General features: G+C 45.5%; 1 protein-coding gene across 1 annotated transcript in view; it reads right to left on the reverse strand.

Annotated features, from left to right (window-relative positions):
* CSMD2 (CUB and Sushi multiple domains 2) overlaps nt 1-18,098 on the reverse strand; it is a 563,976-nt gene that overhangs the window by 240,969 nt on the left and 304,909 nt on the right. The window contains exons 10-11 of the mRNA XM_065576901.1: nt 15,876-15,997; nt 4,488-4,591 (exon numbers count right to left, since the gene is read on the reverse strand). Coding sequence (XP_065432973.1) covers nt 4,488-4,591; nt 15,876-15,997 — 226 coding nt within the window. The remainder of the gene's footprint in view (nt 1-4,487; nt 4,592-15,875; nt 15,998-18,098) is intronic.

Consider the following 18,098-nt stretch of genomic DNA (forward strand, 5'->3'; position numbering starts at 1 on the left):
CTGATCCTCCATGAACCCTTGATGATGCCATGATGCCACACCCTAGGGAAGCGCTGGAGCGTTGTTTAAGTAAGGCTCACCCTGGAAAGATATTCTCAGGAGAGCTGAACCAGCAACCCATTAGAGAAATGCCACAACAGATCCATGTTCACGAGCTACAGAGGGCCTCTTATCTAGCCACCCGGACTATTCACCTTATCTTTGTTCAACACACACACACACGATAATGGAGTAGGGGGCGTGGATCGTAAAGGTGAGGAATTCACTTTGTTTAGGGGCAGGATTTGACTTTTTAACTTGCCTGGCTTACAGGCGGTGGTTTATATTAAATAGGACTGCTGCAGCTAAAGTATTATTTGTGATGTATTTTTAAATCGTGTTATTCATGTATTTTTAAATCCAGTGCTTACAATGGATGAGGTGGTCACTTTTTGGAACTGCATAAACGTACACACATTTGCTCTATGTCCTGCATCATCCACAGATCTAGCAATAAGAGCGCCTGAAAGTGTGCTTGATTAAATTGATCCCAGAGCTCGTGAGGCAAAATTATTGCAAACCAGCACTGCATGTGAGCGACCACAGTGGCTGTGCACCGGCAGCACCAATTCCTCTTCGGGGTTTTTGAAAGAGGCAGACACAGGAAGGGAGATGGAGGATTGACAAAGAGGAAAAGATCATTGCCTCAAGGTTTCACACACGCTTTCAAACTTCACCTTCCTGAAGACAGTCAGGCTGAGATGTTCACAGTTGAAGGAAGGATTTGGATGCCCAATTCCAATTAATGTTAATGGACACTGGGCAGCTGAATCCCCAACATCTCAGCCTAAGCGTCTCCATCTCATCTGAAGGACACGGACGTCGTACTGGGCTGCAAGAAAGGAGAATGACAACCACCAAGCTCCCACAGCTCAGTTTGGCACTCCGATAGTTTACCATTCTGCACCATTAAAGTCATTCAGAATTTTCCTCTTGGTTTCAGTGGATGCAGAATTCAGGTCCTAACAAGCAGACAAGAACTGGTCAAGGCTAGTGGGTTCAGAATCTGACTCCAGCTCTCTCAGCCAGTAGCTGTAGCCAGCGGGTATGCATGCATGCAGGTTTCATTGAATCTGCACTAGAGCTGGGCGAATGCTGCAGGATGTCACCCCCCAAATATTCATTCACTTCTGCTGCCTTTGTGCTCCTTTTGCACCCGCTCTCACTAGTGCATTTTCAGCTCGCACTCTGGGATTGAAAATTCACTCCCTGGACATCTTTGCACCATTCACTTGATGGTAAGAGTTACACTCATCCAGGCAGGAAACAGAAACGATAGTGTGTGACTTGTGCAACCAATCACGGCTAAGCAACAGAGATTCCAAATTTGCAGTAGCAAGGTGCTGAGTATCTGATATTAAAAAATGTGGGCCGATTAAGCACCAAGATTAAATCAGGGATGATCTTGATGATAATATCATTGCCTGGCTCTTACATAGTGCTTTTCATCAGCACATCTCAAAGCGCTTCATAAAGTAGAATCAGTGTCATCATCCCCCTTTTACAAATGGGGAAACTGAGGCACAGAGAGGGGAAGTGACTTGCCCAAGGACACCCAGCAGGCCAGTGGCAGAGCCAGATCTTCTGAGTCCCCACGTAGTACTCTATTCACTAGATCACACTGATTCCATCTGTTCATGGACATCCCACAACGTGAAAATGAGGGACTAGCCATTGACTAAATTATTTATTACAGTCTATTTCCTCTGCTCTAATTTCCATGGTCAGACCAATCAGCTGTGAAATGTTCTGCGACACTTTAATTACAAGTACTTTCACAAGTCATACTTCAGAGTTATATACACCGCGGGTGAGAAACGTTGACTCAAATGTCACTGGAGTTCACACTCCGCTGAACAGAGACAGTGCAAAAGAAGGAGAGAAGGCAGAGAGAAATTCCAGAGGAAAAAGAGTGAAAAATGAAGCAAAATGAAATCAGAGAAGCAGACAGACAGACAGAGGCAAAATGAGAAGAGAGAAAAAAATCTAATATCTAATATAATAAGAAATAGGTTATATATAGTAAATAGGGCAACCACTTATGCCAGCCAGGCTTTTGGACAGTTATTCTACGCATAATGCATGGCACACATTTTCTTTAGCTGAAATATATCTACATAAAGAGGAAGGAGAGCCTAGTGGTTAAGGCACTGAACTAGGACCCCAGAGAACTTGGATCAGTTCCCAGTTCTCCCAAACACTCTTTGCAATCTTGGGAAAGTTGTAATATGGAGATGATCATCCTTCTCTGCCTCTGCACATGAACTAAAAAAACAGAGTTAAAGACGTTTACAAAACCTCACACTCAATGAGGTTCACCAGTCCCCAATGGTCAGTTATCATCTTCTCCATGTCAGAGACAGGAAAGGGATGCAACATAAAGGTTAAAGGTCAGACTTGTAGAAGAGGTCAGTACCTGTTCCAGCACCTCAGGGTAGATCTACACTGCAATGAGGCACATAATTGCAGGTGGGTAGGAGTACCCAGGCCGGCTTTAATTTAGCAAGCACAGCTAAAAATATCAGTGAACACATGGTGAAATGGGCTTCAGCACGGGCTGTAGATGGCTTCCCATAACCTTGGGTTCACACTGCCATTCCTAACCCATGTCAGAGTCCATGCTGCAGTGTTTTCACTGCTATTTGTAGTGTGCTAGCTATATTAAAGCTAAAGCTCCCAGTTGCCTCCTCTAACCATCATAACAGGCTGCTTCTCTCTACAAAGCTATAGAAAACTACACTGCATTCTCCTTCAGTATATTGTATGATTAAAGCTACGGCTCCTTCCATATACTGGAGCTGGATTTGAACTGATGTCATTTTCAGCAACTGGTGCTCCCCCTCATCCCCTGTCCTTCAGGCTGTGGAGGGGAGATGGGACCTACTGGAATAAGATCAGCGGCACACCCTCAGAAATTGGTATATTGGAGACTGGGGCTTCCAGGCCTCATTTTCTCTTTAAGGTTTGTCCCATCCTGCTTGATATTTAAGAGAACTTGACTTATCTTCGTGTTGCAGAAGGGTAGTCAAAGCCTGCTGTGGAGTTATTTATTCACAGGTGTGCGCACAGTTTTAACCAGATAATCCACAAAGTATGGAGTAGAGAGAGACCCCAATGGACAACTGAGACCTTTACCACTATGTACACTTATTCCCCTAGGTCCAAATTCTGAGGTCCCGTCTCGGTTTTTACTTAGTCCACCTGAACCTACACACAGTGATATCAGTGAGAGTTTTGCCTGATTCAGGACCCCAAGAAGTGATGCTTAGATTGTAAGCTCTTTGGGGCAGGGCATGCCTCTCACTGAGTTTTGCAAAGCTCCATGTTTACATGCACTTTGCACAGGTAAAGACAACTGCACATGATGCACAGCAAGTCAGGCATGCTCCACTTTCAATTCCTGCTTGTTTAGCATTTCCTCTTGCATTGGATATCTGACCCCATGCATTTCACTTCCTAGCTATTGCTAGTCTCTCTTGCTTTTCTCAGGCAGCCCCACACAAATAATTCAGATACGCCTTCAGCTTAAAGCAAAACCGTCTCTCCAGTTACTATACAGGAGCTCTGTAATGGCGTTAACATCCTCGTAAGTTAGCCCTATCACGAAGTACTTATTTCCAGGCAGTTAGCATGACGCCATTCACCATGGTTTGAATGATCATTTACTATCAAAAGTTGTAGTCCAACCTTGCTTTGGCATGGTAGGAGTGGCCTAGGTTATCAGATGGACCACAGTCTTTCCTTGGCAACTGAGCAGAATTGCTTAGCCAGCAATGCGACTTTTGCATGCAGAACAAAGATGGAACGTAGCCCTATAAGCAAAAGGATGCCTCACAATGTTCTCTCTACTGAGATAACTGCCACTGCATATTACCTCTGTAAAGGAACCGATATCAATTCAGTGGACCAGATTCTCTATTGCCTTGGGCCTTGTGTTACCATTTACACCAGTGCAAAATGAGCATAAAATGCTACCAACTCAAAATGGTAATGATTTACACGCACTTTGCACGGGTAAAACAATTGCACAAGATGCAGAGCAATTCAGAATCAAGCGCAATCTATTTTCAATTCCTGCTTCTTCAGTATTTGCTCTCGCACTAGATTTCTGACCCCACGCATTCAGCTTCCTAGCTATTGCTAGTCTCTCTCTTTCTTCTGTCAAGTGTCCAGACACAGAGACATCCCAGAAGGATGAAAGCAGCCGGATGAGGGAACGAAGATTCTGACGGCTTCCCTGGATGGACCTGAAGATAAGGTGACTAGGAAGGAAATACAAGGCTCCAGCAAGAACATTCCTTTCATTCTCTACTGCAGACCATCACATAAAACATTCACTGGCTTCTAGCAAACAGGCCCTGGCCCCTCCAGAATCCAAACACCTACAGTAAATATCCTGATGCAAAACTCGTGTACTGATTTGCACAGTGCTAAAAGAAACTACTTACACATAGAGCACAGTTTTCTGGTCTCCAACCTGCCCTCCATCACCCACTGTCAGCGTGTCGTATCCTCTTTCCAAGTCAAATTCTTCAAAGGTGAGTTTGATAACCTAGCAAAGATACAGCATGTTAATATGAATCAACCATAGAGGCAGCCTGCAGCTCCTCTTGTTTATTTGTGTGTGTGTCTATCGAGGAGCAATTTATAGGTGCATTAAATCTTCTGGACAATGGAAATGGTGTCTGGTCTCACTTTTTACTGCATTGTGGCATTTCTCCCCAGACGCACACAGCTATTACTGAAATCATCTTTCAGATTTCTCTGCTGTGTCTGTCGATTTACCCTATGCATTTACTGATACAGAGACAAGCCCGTTGAGCTTACAGAGCAGGGATTATATTCGCTCTGCTGGTTGGTCACTATTACCATTCGATTTTCTTTGCAAATTGGGGATTTGGCTTTGGGTGATGGATTTGAATGCACGTGTAAGTGGCATTAATCAGTCAAACACAGTGCAGGTGTGTTTAAAGCAGCCTGGGGCCCTAGGCTAGTCAATTTGGTAGTGGTTGTGTACTCAGGGGGGTTCCTCCCTGGCTTTAGTGGCTGCTCTTTCTCCCTCTGCTTGAGACACCACTGCATTGGTTACACTGCGGGCAGCTCCCCCATCTCAGAGCAATGGTTTCAGGCTCTCTGCAGACTCAGAGGTCACTGAATTAGTTTACAGTTGGTTCAAATTTTCAGACTTTTTTCACATAAACATGGGATGGGATTTTCCAAAGCACTTGTGTGATTTAGGAGCACAAGTCCCACTGAAAGTCAAAGAGAATTGTGCTCTAAAGTCACTTAGATGCTTTTGAAAGTTCCACTCATTTAAAAAAAAAAATGAATGCTTCATTCTGAAACTGGGGGCTGGGCCCATAGGCGTTGGCCTACTGTGGCTAGACCTTAATTCTGCCCTGGGCAAGCTCTGTAACCTGATGCTAATAATGGCCTGCTTTGCACATCCACAACTGCAATCGGAATCAATGGGAGCTGTCGTTGCTCAGTACTTCTCAAAGGCTCCCAATTCAGGAAAGTACGTAAGCATGTATTTAAATGCATCCTTATTTGGAGAAGCACTTATGCATGTGCCTATATGAAAAATACCTTCCTGTGATACTCATAACACCTTGGGATTATCAAATATGAATTTATTACATCTAATCTGTTTTTTTCGACTATTTATGATATTTATTTAATTTTGCATTTCAGATTAGAAATAATCTAAAGTCATAAAGACAGGGACCTGGTCGCCCCAAATGTCTGCACAACACCACCCAAGCACTATGCCAGTAAATAAATCATTTCATCCGGATTGGGACAGGGGAGTTAGGTATGAGATCGTCAGCTGGTGTAACCTGACAAAGCTCCATTGACACCACTGGAGTTACAAGAATTTACACCAGTTGAGGAACGTTGCCCATAGTCCGTTCCCTATGGGAAGTTATTAGGCATTGAAGCCAATGTAGTTCCATCAACTTTCATCAATTGAGTATCTGACCCTAGGTTGGTCAATTTCACATTCTGACTCCCGTCAGTTTCACGGTCATGCACTAGCCTGTTACCAAAGATGAGGGAGGAATGTTTAAACCCAGTTGTCACTGAAATTTAAAATAAAATTGTATTAGATGTGTCTATTCATATTGGATTGTGGGTAAATAATAATTATTTAAGAAGTATGTAAAGATCAATTATATTTGGAAGCATCTCTCCAAAGGGACACCACTGACATTAAAAGAAAACAAACAGATGTCTGTCTAAACATTTTTCATCTACTATAGTTAAAAGCAGCATTTAAAGTTCCAATCATGCAAGGACTTAAGCACATGCATAACTTTAAGCACACGAATTAGCCCACTGAATTCAAAATGAACACAGATTTCAATGGCAATTAAATTAAGTGGTGCTACCCCCATGCTTAAAATTACATGAGTGTGCCAGTATTTGTGGGACCGGGACCTAAGATTACTATAATTGCAGTAGACAAAAGAAAAGTGTGTGTCTCTTTTTTTCCCTTTTCCTTTTTTTCACATTTGACAGCACTTTGTTAAAACTCATTTCATTGTATTTCCTGTTTTCCTTCATGTTATGTGGGTCTTTCCCACAGCAGCAGGGAGAGGAAAACATTTTAAAAATACAGAAAAAAATGTGAGTGTAAAATTACAACTATTGGCGCAAGGGAAGATGTAGCATCTTAAGCCACTTGTAATTTTATTTATCTATTTATTTATTTATTTATTTATATATATATATACACACACACACACGTGCGACAGGGTGTATCAACTCTGTACTGGGCCAACGGCGGCTGACCAATCGCTGTGGGCCCAGGAGACCACGCCCCCCCTTACATCTGCTGTGCATGCTCCAGGTGGAGGGGACAGATAAAAGGAGACGGCCCAGCTCAGTTGGGGCTGCTGAGGAGGAGGAGGAAGAACGTATGCTGCCATCGACTCTCCAGACTACTGAGGGCATGGATCTAGACTATGCTGCAGAGGTCCAGCTGACCGCGGAGACTGGCAGGGATGCTGAGCTGCTGCCAGCAGAGGAGATGCCCGAGATAGATTTTATGGTAGGAAGTTAACCAGGGAACGTGTTAGGACTGAGGCTTGAACCCTTAATAGGGAGTTTACTGGCTTCATGGGACCCTGGGTCAGAACCCAGTAGAGTAGGGTGGGCTTGGGTTCCCCTATCCCCCTGAGTTTGCCAGTAGGCGTGGCTGCCGGGGACTCTTGATATAGACTAATTGTTTGCTCTGCCCCACTAGGTCAGAACCCCTAAACTATTATTGTTTGCCCTGGAGAAGAGGCTATAGACTGCTTGTTTGCTCTGCCCTGCCCGAGGGTCTGGAGTTCCTCATTGTGATCCCTTGACTTAGCAGGGAATCTCAAGGCTTGTGTGATGGGGTGTATGAACCCTGCACTGGGAAAATGGGGGTGATGCCCGTGGGACACACTGAGCCCCCGTGAGACCACGATTCAGGCAAAATGTTCTTTGCTCCTTCCTTATAACTCATCTCTTTAAAATGTGTAAATCTAGGAAATCTAATGAAATTAGACACTGTGGCTATCACATCTTGGGTAGAGCAGAGCCTTCAAAAGCGTTTGGATTCTAAAACAAAGGGATTCACAGTATTTCACGGCGGTTTAGGAACTTATATACATTTTAGTAGGGCTCAGCTCCAATTCCTGATTGCGGCTTACAGTAAATGTTCTTAAAATCCCCAATCTTCATTCTTTTATGTTCAATAAAAAGCTACTAAGATTATCAGCAAGGCTGAAATAGTAACCGATGCAGAATATTATTGAACCATGTAACAATGAAATAATGTGATTAATACAAAGAACACAGGGCTGTAAAATGGCACACATCATTAGTTAAACCAGTCATGCAAGTAAACTGCATTTTAAAGAGTCCGACCCTCATTAAAAAGCTAATTACCTTCTAATATACTGTAGACCATAACCTTGTTGTACGAGAACACGATAGCGAATGTAACATTTATTTATGTATCTTTCCCTCACAGTTTATATTGTTTTCCTTTTGGCTGAAGACTGAACATTATTGAATGGGACAAACACCTCAAGACCTCCTGGCACATGCAGAATCACTAATGCGACAAAGCCTAATTTTTAATTCATTGACATGACAGGAAACAATCGGCAAAGTCAAAGAAATGGGCTCAAATATGCCTCATGATTTTAAGGCTTGATCCACTGCAATTTCTGATATGAAGGAGGTCACATCTGGAGAACAAAATTACAATAATAATCCTGTCCATGTAGCATAGCGCCTTTAATGTGCTCATCTCAAAGTGCTTTACAAATATTAATTAAGCCCCATGATATCTGTTTGAGGTCAACAAGTAAACATTGCTATCCAGTAGATACATCGACACAGCAGGGGATGTTTTTACAGCTGGAGGGGAAAAAAAAGAGAGGTCAAGGGACTTGCTCAAGGCCAAAGAGTGAGCAGGTGGCAGAGTTGAGCACAGACACTCAGGCATTTCGGGGTCAGATCACTAGATACCCAGCTCTTTCAGAGTACAAATATTTTGGCTGGTTTACCTGAAACGGTTTACCACGCCTCAGTTAATCAGAAGCCAGTTTAGCGTTTCAAACCTATAAGGTGCTGAGCAAGCCACATAAACGTGCTTTTATTTTAAGCATGTGAGCAATTCCTGCTTCGCGGCTTGTAATGCTGAGCTCTAGGAGTCCTTCTCAGAAGAAACATTGACAAATGAGCTCAGTTTTATTTTAAGAACGGGGGAAGCGTCACCAGTGGAGGGGGTGGGGGGCTCAGAAATGCCAATTTTAATTCAAATCTTGTTTCTCCCCAGACACTTTCTCAGTTTGCTTCTGGTTCAACGGGCTACTCACCACTTGAGAAACCAAAGCCTGCAGCCCAGGGGCCAGCACAAAGACTTCAGTCCTCAAAAGAGTGTTTACAGACAGTGGTCTCATGTGGTACCTGGGCCTATTGTACACAAAAGTTTTCAACCAATGCTGCACTGTACCCAGGGTTTCTAAGCACACCTCAGGGCGGATTATGTAACTCAGCGGTCTGGACTCACGAGAGGTATATTTACACGGTTTGGGATGTGATTTTCCCAGCTCATATGCGCATGCCCCACACTAGCTTTCATCTGGCTAGTTCGCTAAAAATGGAAATGGGGATTTAGCACCACCGGCTTCAGTGCAGGCTGCACAAGAGAGTACATACCCTGAGCGGGGAGGGGGGGGTGTCGGGTGGATTTGGCAGCTAGTACTGAGCCTCACGCCGCTGCACCCTCTTAGTGAGCTCTCTAAATGAATGCTAGAATGGGTTTGTACCCTATATCTAGGCTCCACAGAATAACATTTTGACAGATCATTGTGAGGGATGGCAGGTCTAGAATCCGGGTCCTTAAGTCGTCCTCAAACAGCAGCCACCACACAGCCGCTCACTGGTACCAGCTGGGAGCGCGGGCTGGTGGACCTAGCTCACCGGCACCACCACGAAGCTCCCAATTGGAGGAAATATCCAGTCTCTCCGATTGGCTCAGACGCTCTATTTAAGCGAGAAGGAGGCACAGAAAGTTGTCTGAGTAACTAGATGAATCGCTGGCTCGCTGCTATATTGGACCGTGCCTTCTTGCCTGACCCCTGGGCCATGTTTTGTCCCGGATTCCTGCCTTCCTGTCTATTTCTGGTCCTTGCTTCTACACCCCACCCCAGGCTACTGACCCTGGCTCTAACTCCAGTTCTGATGCCCGGCTCCAGTTAACCACTGCTAGGAGCACTAGGACATGTTCCAATGTACAGCAATGGCATTGATGGGACTTTAAAGCACTTTTTTTATTTCTGTTGATTTAAATTTTCACAGTTGTGAGAAATTGGGATGGGGTCAGATAACTACTTACTGACAAAGCAACAGAGGGTCCTATGGCACCTTTAAGACTAACAGAAGTATTGGGAGCATAAGCTGTCGTGGGTAAGAACCTCACTTCTTCAGATGCAACTTACCCACGAAAGCTTATGCTCCCAATACTTCTGTTAGTCTTAAAGGTGCCACAGGACCCTCTGTTGCTTTTTACAGATTCAGAGTAACACGGCTACCCCTCTGATATTTAATGACAGCAGATGTTGAGATTTACAAAGTTAAAGCTTTATAACCGTTGAAATACAAATTATCAACATCACACGTCAAAATATATAAAGTAACTATCCTTAAATCAAACTCTCAAATTCTCAAGCAACATTTTTCTTACTTTGGCTATTCATGAATTTAGATGTTTTCCGCGCTGGTTTAGCATGCGCCGTGAAGTGGACGTTTACTAATGCTGACCAAAAAAACCCTCATCCTTCCAAACCTGCCCTATATCACTTACAGAACATCAACCTTGCAAAATGCTACTGCCCCATGTTGGTTGTAAACTATTTCATACCTTGCTTCTTGAGAAGAAAAATAAATTTTTAAAAAAATGCAGCAGCCCAGCTCTCTCCTTTTCCCAAGCCCAAGGACACTTGAATCTTAAAATATAAACTGGAATAGCCGGATTGAACTCAGTGGAGCCACTTGATTTACACCAGCTGAGGATGTGCTGTAAGCCACTGAACTAACCCAGACTGCTTGCTTTAATGGCACTCTGCGTGGGCACAGGGAACTGGCCACACTAGGCAATCTACTTGCTAGATTGGGGCCTTTGTCGTCAGCACATGTATTTTATTCAGTGATCATGCTTTCCTGTTGAATGCAATGATTTGGAGCTGTATACGTGTGTTTTCTCCCTGCCAATGAGATCTCTTCACAGCTTGGGGTTTCTGCAGCCTCAGATTCCTTCAGTAGCAGCAAATGCTAAATGCAATCGATTTGATTTTGCTGTTTGCCATCTTCCTGGGGCGTGTCAAAAGGCAGCCCTCTCCTTGGATGGGCCCCTGGGACCTCGCAGAGCATTCTCTGCCCTTTGAACAGGGAGCAAGACATCATTCTTTGGTCATGAACTGCATCTCAGATTAACATGAACAAGCTAAACTGTTCACACATGACAAGCAGCCACAGCAACGGCTTTTCCGAACACATCAGTGCATTTCACCCAACCCCTTGTGCTGCAAAGAGATGGAGAGATTATTCCCTACCTGGAAATCGTGTCTCTGGGATGAAGCACTCAACAGTCTGAAGTCTTCCCAGAAACCTTTTATTGGCTGATAATTATCCAGTTACTTAGGGGGAAAGATTATGTTTATTTTCCATGGGCTGGTGTAAAATGGATATAGCTGCAGACATCCAGGGAGTTACACCAGTTGAAGATGTGGCCCATAGAGAACAATGTGTATTCTCTACAGGAATTTATTAGTCATTGAAGTCAGTGAAGCTACATCCGCTGAGGATCTGGTCCCATGGATCTGCTGTTAGCTAATCAAGTTTTTTTTTTTAATTAATTATTATTATTAAAGTATGTTTAAAAGCTAAGGAAGATACCAACTGGAGAAAGAACAGTGGGGATGGGGGAAGCTGCAGCAGGGTGGGGACAGAGTCTGGGAAGCATGCGATGGGCCATTCCACCTAGCAATTGTGCATAGTAGAGGGAAACCCATGAAACAGATTGCTGGAGGAGAAGCAGAGAAGTTCATTTACCAGCTTTTTCATGACTGGTGAAAAAGCAAATGGGAATGTCTGGAGTCTGCACATTCAAGCACCCCGGGGAAGTGGCGCAAGGCAGTTCTCTTGTTTAGGATCACTGAAGCAACTGACATGGCCCTAAACACGAATTTTGGTGCCCAAAATCATGCACCCAAGCTCGAAAGTGTTTGCCTATTTGAAAGCCAGTATAGACAGTGCCAGGCTGATGGCAACTTCCTATCCAAGCCCCGGAACAAAGGGAACTGTTTTCTGTAAATTTTATTTACCAAAATTTCATGTCCATTTTCTTTTTTAAACAAATAAAGATGCAGAAAAATAATGAAGGAAATACGTTGCTTCTCACCTCTTCCCCTGCAATTTCCATTATGGCCCCAAAGTCCTTGTGTCTAAAAACCTACCCCTGAGTGCATGTTATGCAGCTAATGCATAGTGATATTTGCCACCGACACAAGTTATATCTAATCCCTCTGCTGCACCTTGGCAATAGCTTCCAAGCTGCAGTGAAATCTCTTTTAAAGCATTAATGTTCCACTGGAATATCCTCCCTTCAGACTCAGACACCCCGGAGGGCACTTCTTGTGTGTTTCACCTGGCATGCATCGCACAGGGTGCAGCAGGTGCACGGAAGGGCTTGCACACAGGTTTACACTATGTTCACTGAGAAAGCACAACCCTCGGTCCCCTGGAGAAACAAACACTAGCACTAGCAGGTCACTGGCACTGGCAGCTTTTCAACTGTGCCCTTGGCACCTGCTCATCGCCAGCTAAGCTGCCCAGAAGCCAACCCTGGCTACACTTTAGATCTTTTCTCCTCATTCACATCAGCCCCCTCTATATTCCCATGTCACCAGCTCCAAGCCTGAGATCCCACAAGCTGACACGTGGCACATAGAAAACAAACCTAACAGTAGATTCAGCTGCCCAAAAAACTTCCTGAAGTGGCAACAATAGTTCATAGGGAAGCTTCAGAGGCTCGTGGGCTCCCAGGTCACAGATAAAATCAGTGCTACACCCAGCAAGGGCGCAGAGCTTCCCATCAGCCCTCATCCTAGCTTCTGCCCTTGCTACAGGGCCACACGGTGTGCAAGACTATCTTTTCCCGACGACAGATAGCTCCCTGCTGATGATAACCTCAGCACCGCTGGGGAAACAGGACACCTCGCCCTTTACCCCAGCCCCACCTGGGACATTCTGCAGCTTCCTCGCCTCCACCTATTTGAAAGGAAACCTCCATCCATTATCCCCCTTGCTTCAGCATCCGTAACAGTCCTGGCCACTCTCCCCCGATTCGATCTCCCGTCGCTGTGAGCCCTGCCAACACGGTAGGGCAGGTGGGAAGTAGCAGGTTGCACAGTTAGCCTTGAGCCCAATTGAATAGCTCGGCACGGGGTTCCCAGATTCACTTGCACTGGCCCTGTGAGGGCATGTCACCCTCTGACAGGTTCCCTGCATCCATGTTCACCAACACTGAGTGCACGAGCCCGGCGCCTGCTAAAAGGGCTGGCCACATTAAGAAGATCTACAGCAACGTGCCAGGCCATCAACTGGCGTCAATGCACTGATGTCCGTGGAGTTCCTCTGATTTACATTGAGGATCCGGCCCCATGTCTCCCATGTGCACAGGGTACAGCATGGGGACATCGTTGATTCAGTTCAGCAGCCAGGGCCTGAATGAGGTCTTTCGATATCAAAATATTACTGAATGATATTTGCAGAGCTTCACATTATCAGTGCTGGCTGTTAGCAGCAGTCAGTTCTGCACCGGAACAGAATCCTGGTTAGGACAGACCTGTCCGTTGCCTGGATAGGCAGACAGGAAAAACACTAATGAAAATCTGATCGCTGGATTTGGGGCTGGGGAGGATTTCCCCCCAACCCCGGTCAGATTAGCAGGGACCTGGGGGAGGGCAGGAGGAGGGCTAGGTTCACCGGCCGCTGAACTGAATCAAAGATGTCCCCACACTGTACCCCATGTGCACGGGAGACGTGGGACCGGAGCATAGACCTGCCCTCAGTCTTTGCTGTTCTCTATTTGTGACACACAACAGTTCAGTCTTCTTTGGTCTAACTGAAGTCATTGGGCTCAATACAGGGGTAGCTGGGTGAAATTCTCTGGCCAGCGTTATACAAGAGATCCAATGAGATGATCTAATGGTCCCTTCTGGCTTTAAACTCTATGGCATTAATAAATCAGGGTAGAAAAATAGAGCAATGCAACTCCTTGAATTTGGGGCCTAGATACCTGCCTGGGACGCCAAAGCAAGATGCTCATTATATGATGTGTTCAGCTAATGAAGCCCTTAAAACAGAATGCATCCTGAACAGGACGATGTAGTTAAAGGCCATAGGGATAATCTCTCTAAAGCTACCCTTTGCCAGGGACGTTTGCTTCTTAACTCTGGAGTTCTGGGATGCAGTTTGTAGAAGCACTTTGGCTTGGCACCGTCGAAGGGAATGTTCCCTCCAGCACTGCCCTTTGGTATTGTTGCTTCCACAGCTGGGCATGGTTCCATTTCTCTGGGAAAGTATCTCTCTTTTTTTTTAGTTTAACCCCACATTGTTTTTTTCCCCCACCATGTCTGTTGCGCTAATACCTTCTGCTGATCCTCTGTTTACATCCGATCCATAGATTCTGAGGCCAAGAGAGAGCATTATGATAAACTAGTCTAACCTAGGTGACCTGATCAGCTTAGGCCATAGAATATCATCCAGTGGCACAATGCCCAAATACAATGCCCATTCAGCAGCACAGACGGTATAGGGCAGCTGGACACCTCTCGTACATTCACCAGAAGGATAGGTGCACAGTGCACTTCCTTTGGACACGCTTAGTATATTTAGCAGCATTGGTGTTCGCGTCCTTGCTTAAAAGCACTTGGAAATATCAGTTGCAATCACATGGTTAGACATGGCTCCTTCTACGTCCCTTTTGTTTTATTATCAGTAAAGCCAAAGGCTTAGGAATTAATGACAGCATTTTTGTTTCCCTGAAATCTGTTTTTAAATCTTCAGTTGATAAAAAAAGTTAATTCACAAGACATTTACTATGGAATCAATTAAACAAAAACAAAAAACCATAACATACTCCATACTTTGCCCCAAACAGTTCTCAACTGGGGTGGATTATTCTTACGTTTAAGATTATTTCAAAAGCCCTCTTGCAACCTCGTTGCATCCGACGAAGTGGGTATTCACCCACGAAAGCTCATGCTCCAATACGTCTGTTAGTCTATAAGGTGCCACAGGACTCTTTACTGCTTTTACAGATCCAGACCAACACGGCTACCCCTCTGAAACTCTTGCAACTTGTTCACACTTGTCAAGTGACCAAACTGATCAACCAGCAAAAGCTGCCACAAGTGGGCGTGATGAGGGCTAAGGGGAAAATGCAGGGGAAAATCAGCCAGGGAAGGTTTCGGAGAACTTGGGGGGAAAGAAAGAAAAAGGAAAAAAGACTGAGAAAGAAACACCTGACTGAGAGAGACCTGAATTTTCTTCTTTGGGAATTGAGGGCTTTAGCAGTATGTTCTAGCCTGTTTAACAGAACCTCCTGAAGTTTTGGGAACTCTCCACAATTCTCCAGTACCTTGTGGACCCAAAGCAAGGCCAAAGCATTATAGCCTGGAACTCTCTGTGTTATCAAGCATCGCTAGTTTGGGTGCAAAGGCAGCAATCTAAAACTCTCCCCCAGCACAGGCCAAGTGGGGAATGGCAGAGAAAACTCAATGTTTTCTTTCCCAGCTCCAAACCCCAAAGCACAGGAAGGACTGGCCAGTATCAGCGGTGGAGAGAGCCAGTTCCTCCTCCTCTCTGGCTCGCCTTCTGCCCTTTAGACTGTAAATCCCAGTTGGCCGCGGGCCAGGTACCAGTCAAGAACAGTGAACATCAGCATTCGCGGCACGGACGTTTCATGCCCTAACTGAAAGCCAGTTTTAATGAAATGCTTTGCTAAGCTGTCTGGCATTTCAGCACCATTCACATCGAGATATCAAAAAGGCTTTGATTAAAAATAATTACATTGACTTTTAATTACATCCTTTAAAGAAAGATGTTTTAAACGGGAGGTACGTGACGTGTCACAGCCTCCCTAAGTAGTTGAGACACACGTGGTAGGTGGAAACAACAGCACCAAAAACCTGAGCAGCTGTGTAAGAAAGTGAGAAAGATGAACGGTGACTTAAAAAAAAAAGCGAATAAAGATACTAACATGGCAACATCTCTCGGAGACCTACCTTGGCTGGATTGAGGGCGGTGATCACCCACACGCAGTAGGCGTTGTTATCATACTGTACGGGGTAGTTGGGAGAGGTGATCACTCCGCTGGGGCCCCGGAGATATGCATCGCACATCCTGGCTGTGAAGAAGAAAATAAGACAGTGTCTAGGGGAGGTTCATCAGCCCAGGGATGTACATTTGACTCCTTATTTCGGGAGGGGAAGGAGTGCTTGCATAAAATCAGGAGGGAAATAAATCGCTTCACATTGTCTTCAGCAGGTAGGGGCTGTTGCATCCCTTGTAGTACAGAAGACACAGGACTCGGCTGTGATGAATAGAAAGGGGATTCTTGATTAAGGCTGCTGAACAGAGACCGACCCTGTGGCTCAGACTGATTTAACAGAGCCTGGGCTACACCTACGGCCACCGCACAGGGGTTTCTCTAAGCCCTGGTTCACGAAGGGCACTGCAGCCCACGCTGCAGAATCCAACTGGGAAGCCCTGCTTCTTTCCAACAGGCAGGCCCTGATTTCCTTTCCCCATGCTCCTTTTGACAGCCTGAGCAAAAGCCAACACAGCAAACGGTTAATGAGGAGAGGCTGAGTTAAGTCCGATTTCTCCACGGGCTGGGGAAGAGTGCAGCTGGCAGCTCCGCTTAGCATCTTAACAACAGCTTAAGTGAAGCAGAGATGGGAAAGTGCATAAGGGTTACAGAAAGGAAAAGCCCCATGGAGTCTTTTTGTCAGAACTATCCCCCAACTCCCGCTCCACTGGCAACTGAAATGCAGAGTCCTGGCTCTGTATCGGCGTTTGCTACCAGCTGAATGTCAGGGGGGCCTGGCCCACAAACATCAGATCCGGGAGTTGTACCTTCCCGATGTTTGAAGGAGCTGCGTGTGTACGTGCATGTGCCTGCGTTCAGATCCAAGGTTCTGCTCTGGGTCCTTCGCTAGACAGAACAAATACAGCTCCACAGAGCTGTTGATTAAGGGCTATGCCATATGAAAAACACAAACAAACAAACAAACACCCCCTTCCTGAGTTAACCAGTTGCCCTTTCAGTACAGCTACCCAGAGTCTAAGCCCAGAGCAACCAACTCTGGGCCAAATTTACTGGAAATGGTGGTGTTAAAGGGTGTAATTTATAATCCGAGGGCCAGAAAACTGGGGGATGCAGCAAGTGAAATAACCATGAAGCGGTGTAAAGTAAAGCAGGTCCCTCCTACTTCACCTGATCGGTTTCATTTCACACTGACATATATTTGGGGGCATTCTACTTCCCGATCCAAGTCTCACCCCCTCCTTTCTTCCCTATGGCTCCCCCGGTCAGTGATTTCACACTGTGATGCTGCATCCTGCCACTGATGGGGACAAATGGAACTCCTGTTAACGGGACGGGTTCACAACAGGGCTTCTCTCTTATTCCAAACGAGCCCCACCGAGGTCAGTCTCCTGATGTGATTGCTGTATCTTGTTAACCTGAGATCCATGGGCACCCTTTGTACTCGCCTTAAAGGAGGCTGCTCCCTTGTGACTGGTAAGTGGCAACGAGGAGGGAAACAACTTTGGGTGGAAGCACTGGTAGACTGGACCCAATCGATAGGCTCAATGGCTGTGGCCAATGAAGTTGGAAGGGATCATGCTGGTTGCTGTCAGCACGAAGGCATCAGCAGTAGGGGGCACCATTTAGATAGCGGAGAAGACAGTAAATAGTTATGCAAGGATATGGTGATGAGGTCCAAAGTGGTTGCTCTCTGAGCCCACTGAAGTCAATGGGAGTCTTTCCATTGACTGCAATAGGGTTCGGATCAAGCCCCGAGTAACTCCAAGGGTTTCACTAGCCACGGGTAGGTTCCGTTTGCTCATACACACGGGCAAAGCATAGGAAATTTCACACGGGCCTTTGAACTTCATAGACAGCATGGATGAAATGGAGTAGAACTGAAGAGTCACTTGCAGAGGAGCTGAGAAGATCCATCTACATATTTATCTGGCCCCACCACCATTGTATCTGAGCACCTCACAATCTTTAATGGATTTATCCTCACAACACCCCTCTGAAGCAAGGAAGTGGTGTTATCCCCATGGTACAGATGGGAAATGAGTCACAGAGAGGCTGTGTGACTTGTTAAAGGCTACACAGGGGGTCGGTGGCAGAACAGGAAATTAAACCTAGGTCTCTCAAGTCACAGGCTAGTGGCCTACCGGCTGGACAATCAGGAGTTAGATACAAAGTGGCC

The sequence above is a fragment of the Chrysemys picta genome, chromosome 23 (genome assembly GCF_011386835.1).
Source record: "Chrysemys picta bellii isolate R12L10 chromosome 23, ASM1138683v2, whole genome shotgun sequence".
Classification (NCBI taxonomy): domain Eukaryota; kingdom Metazoa; phylum Chordata; order Testudines; family Emydidae; genus Chrysemys; species Chrysemys picta.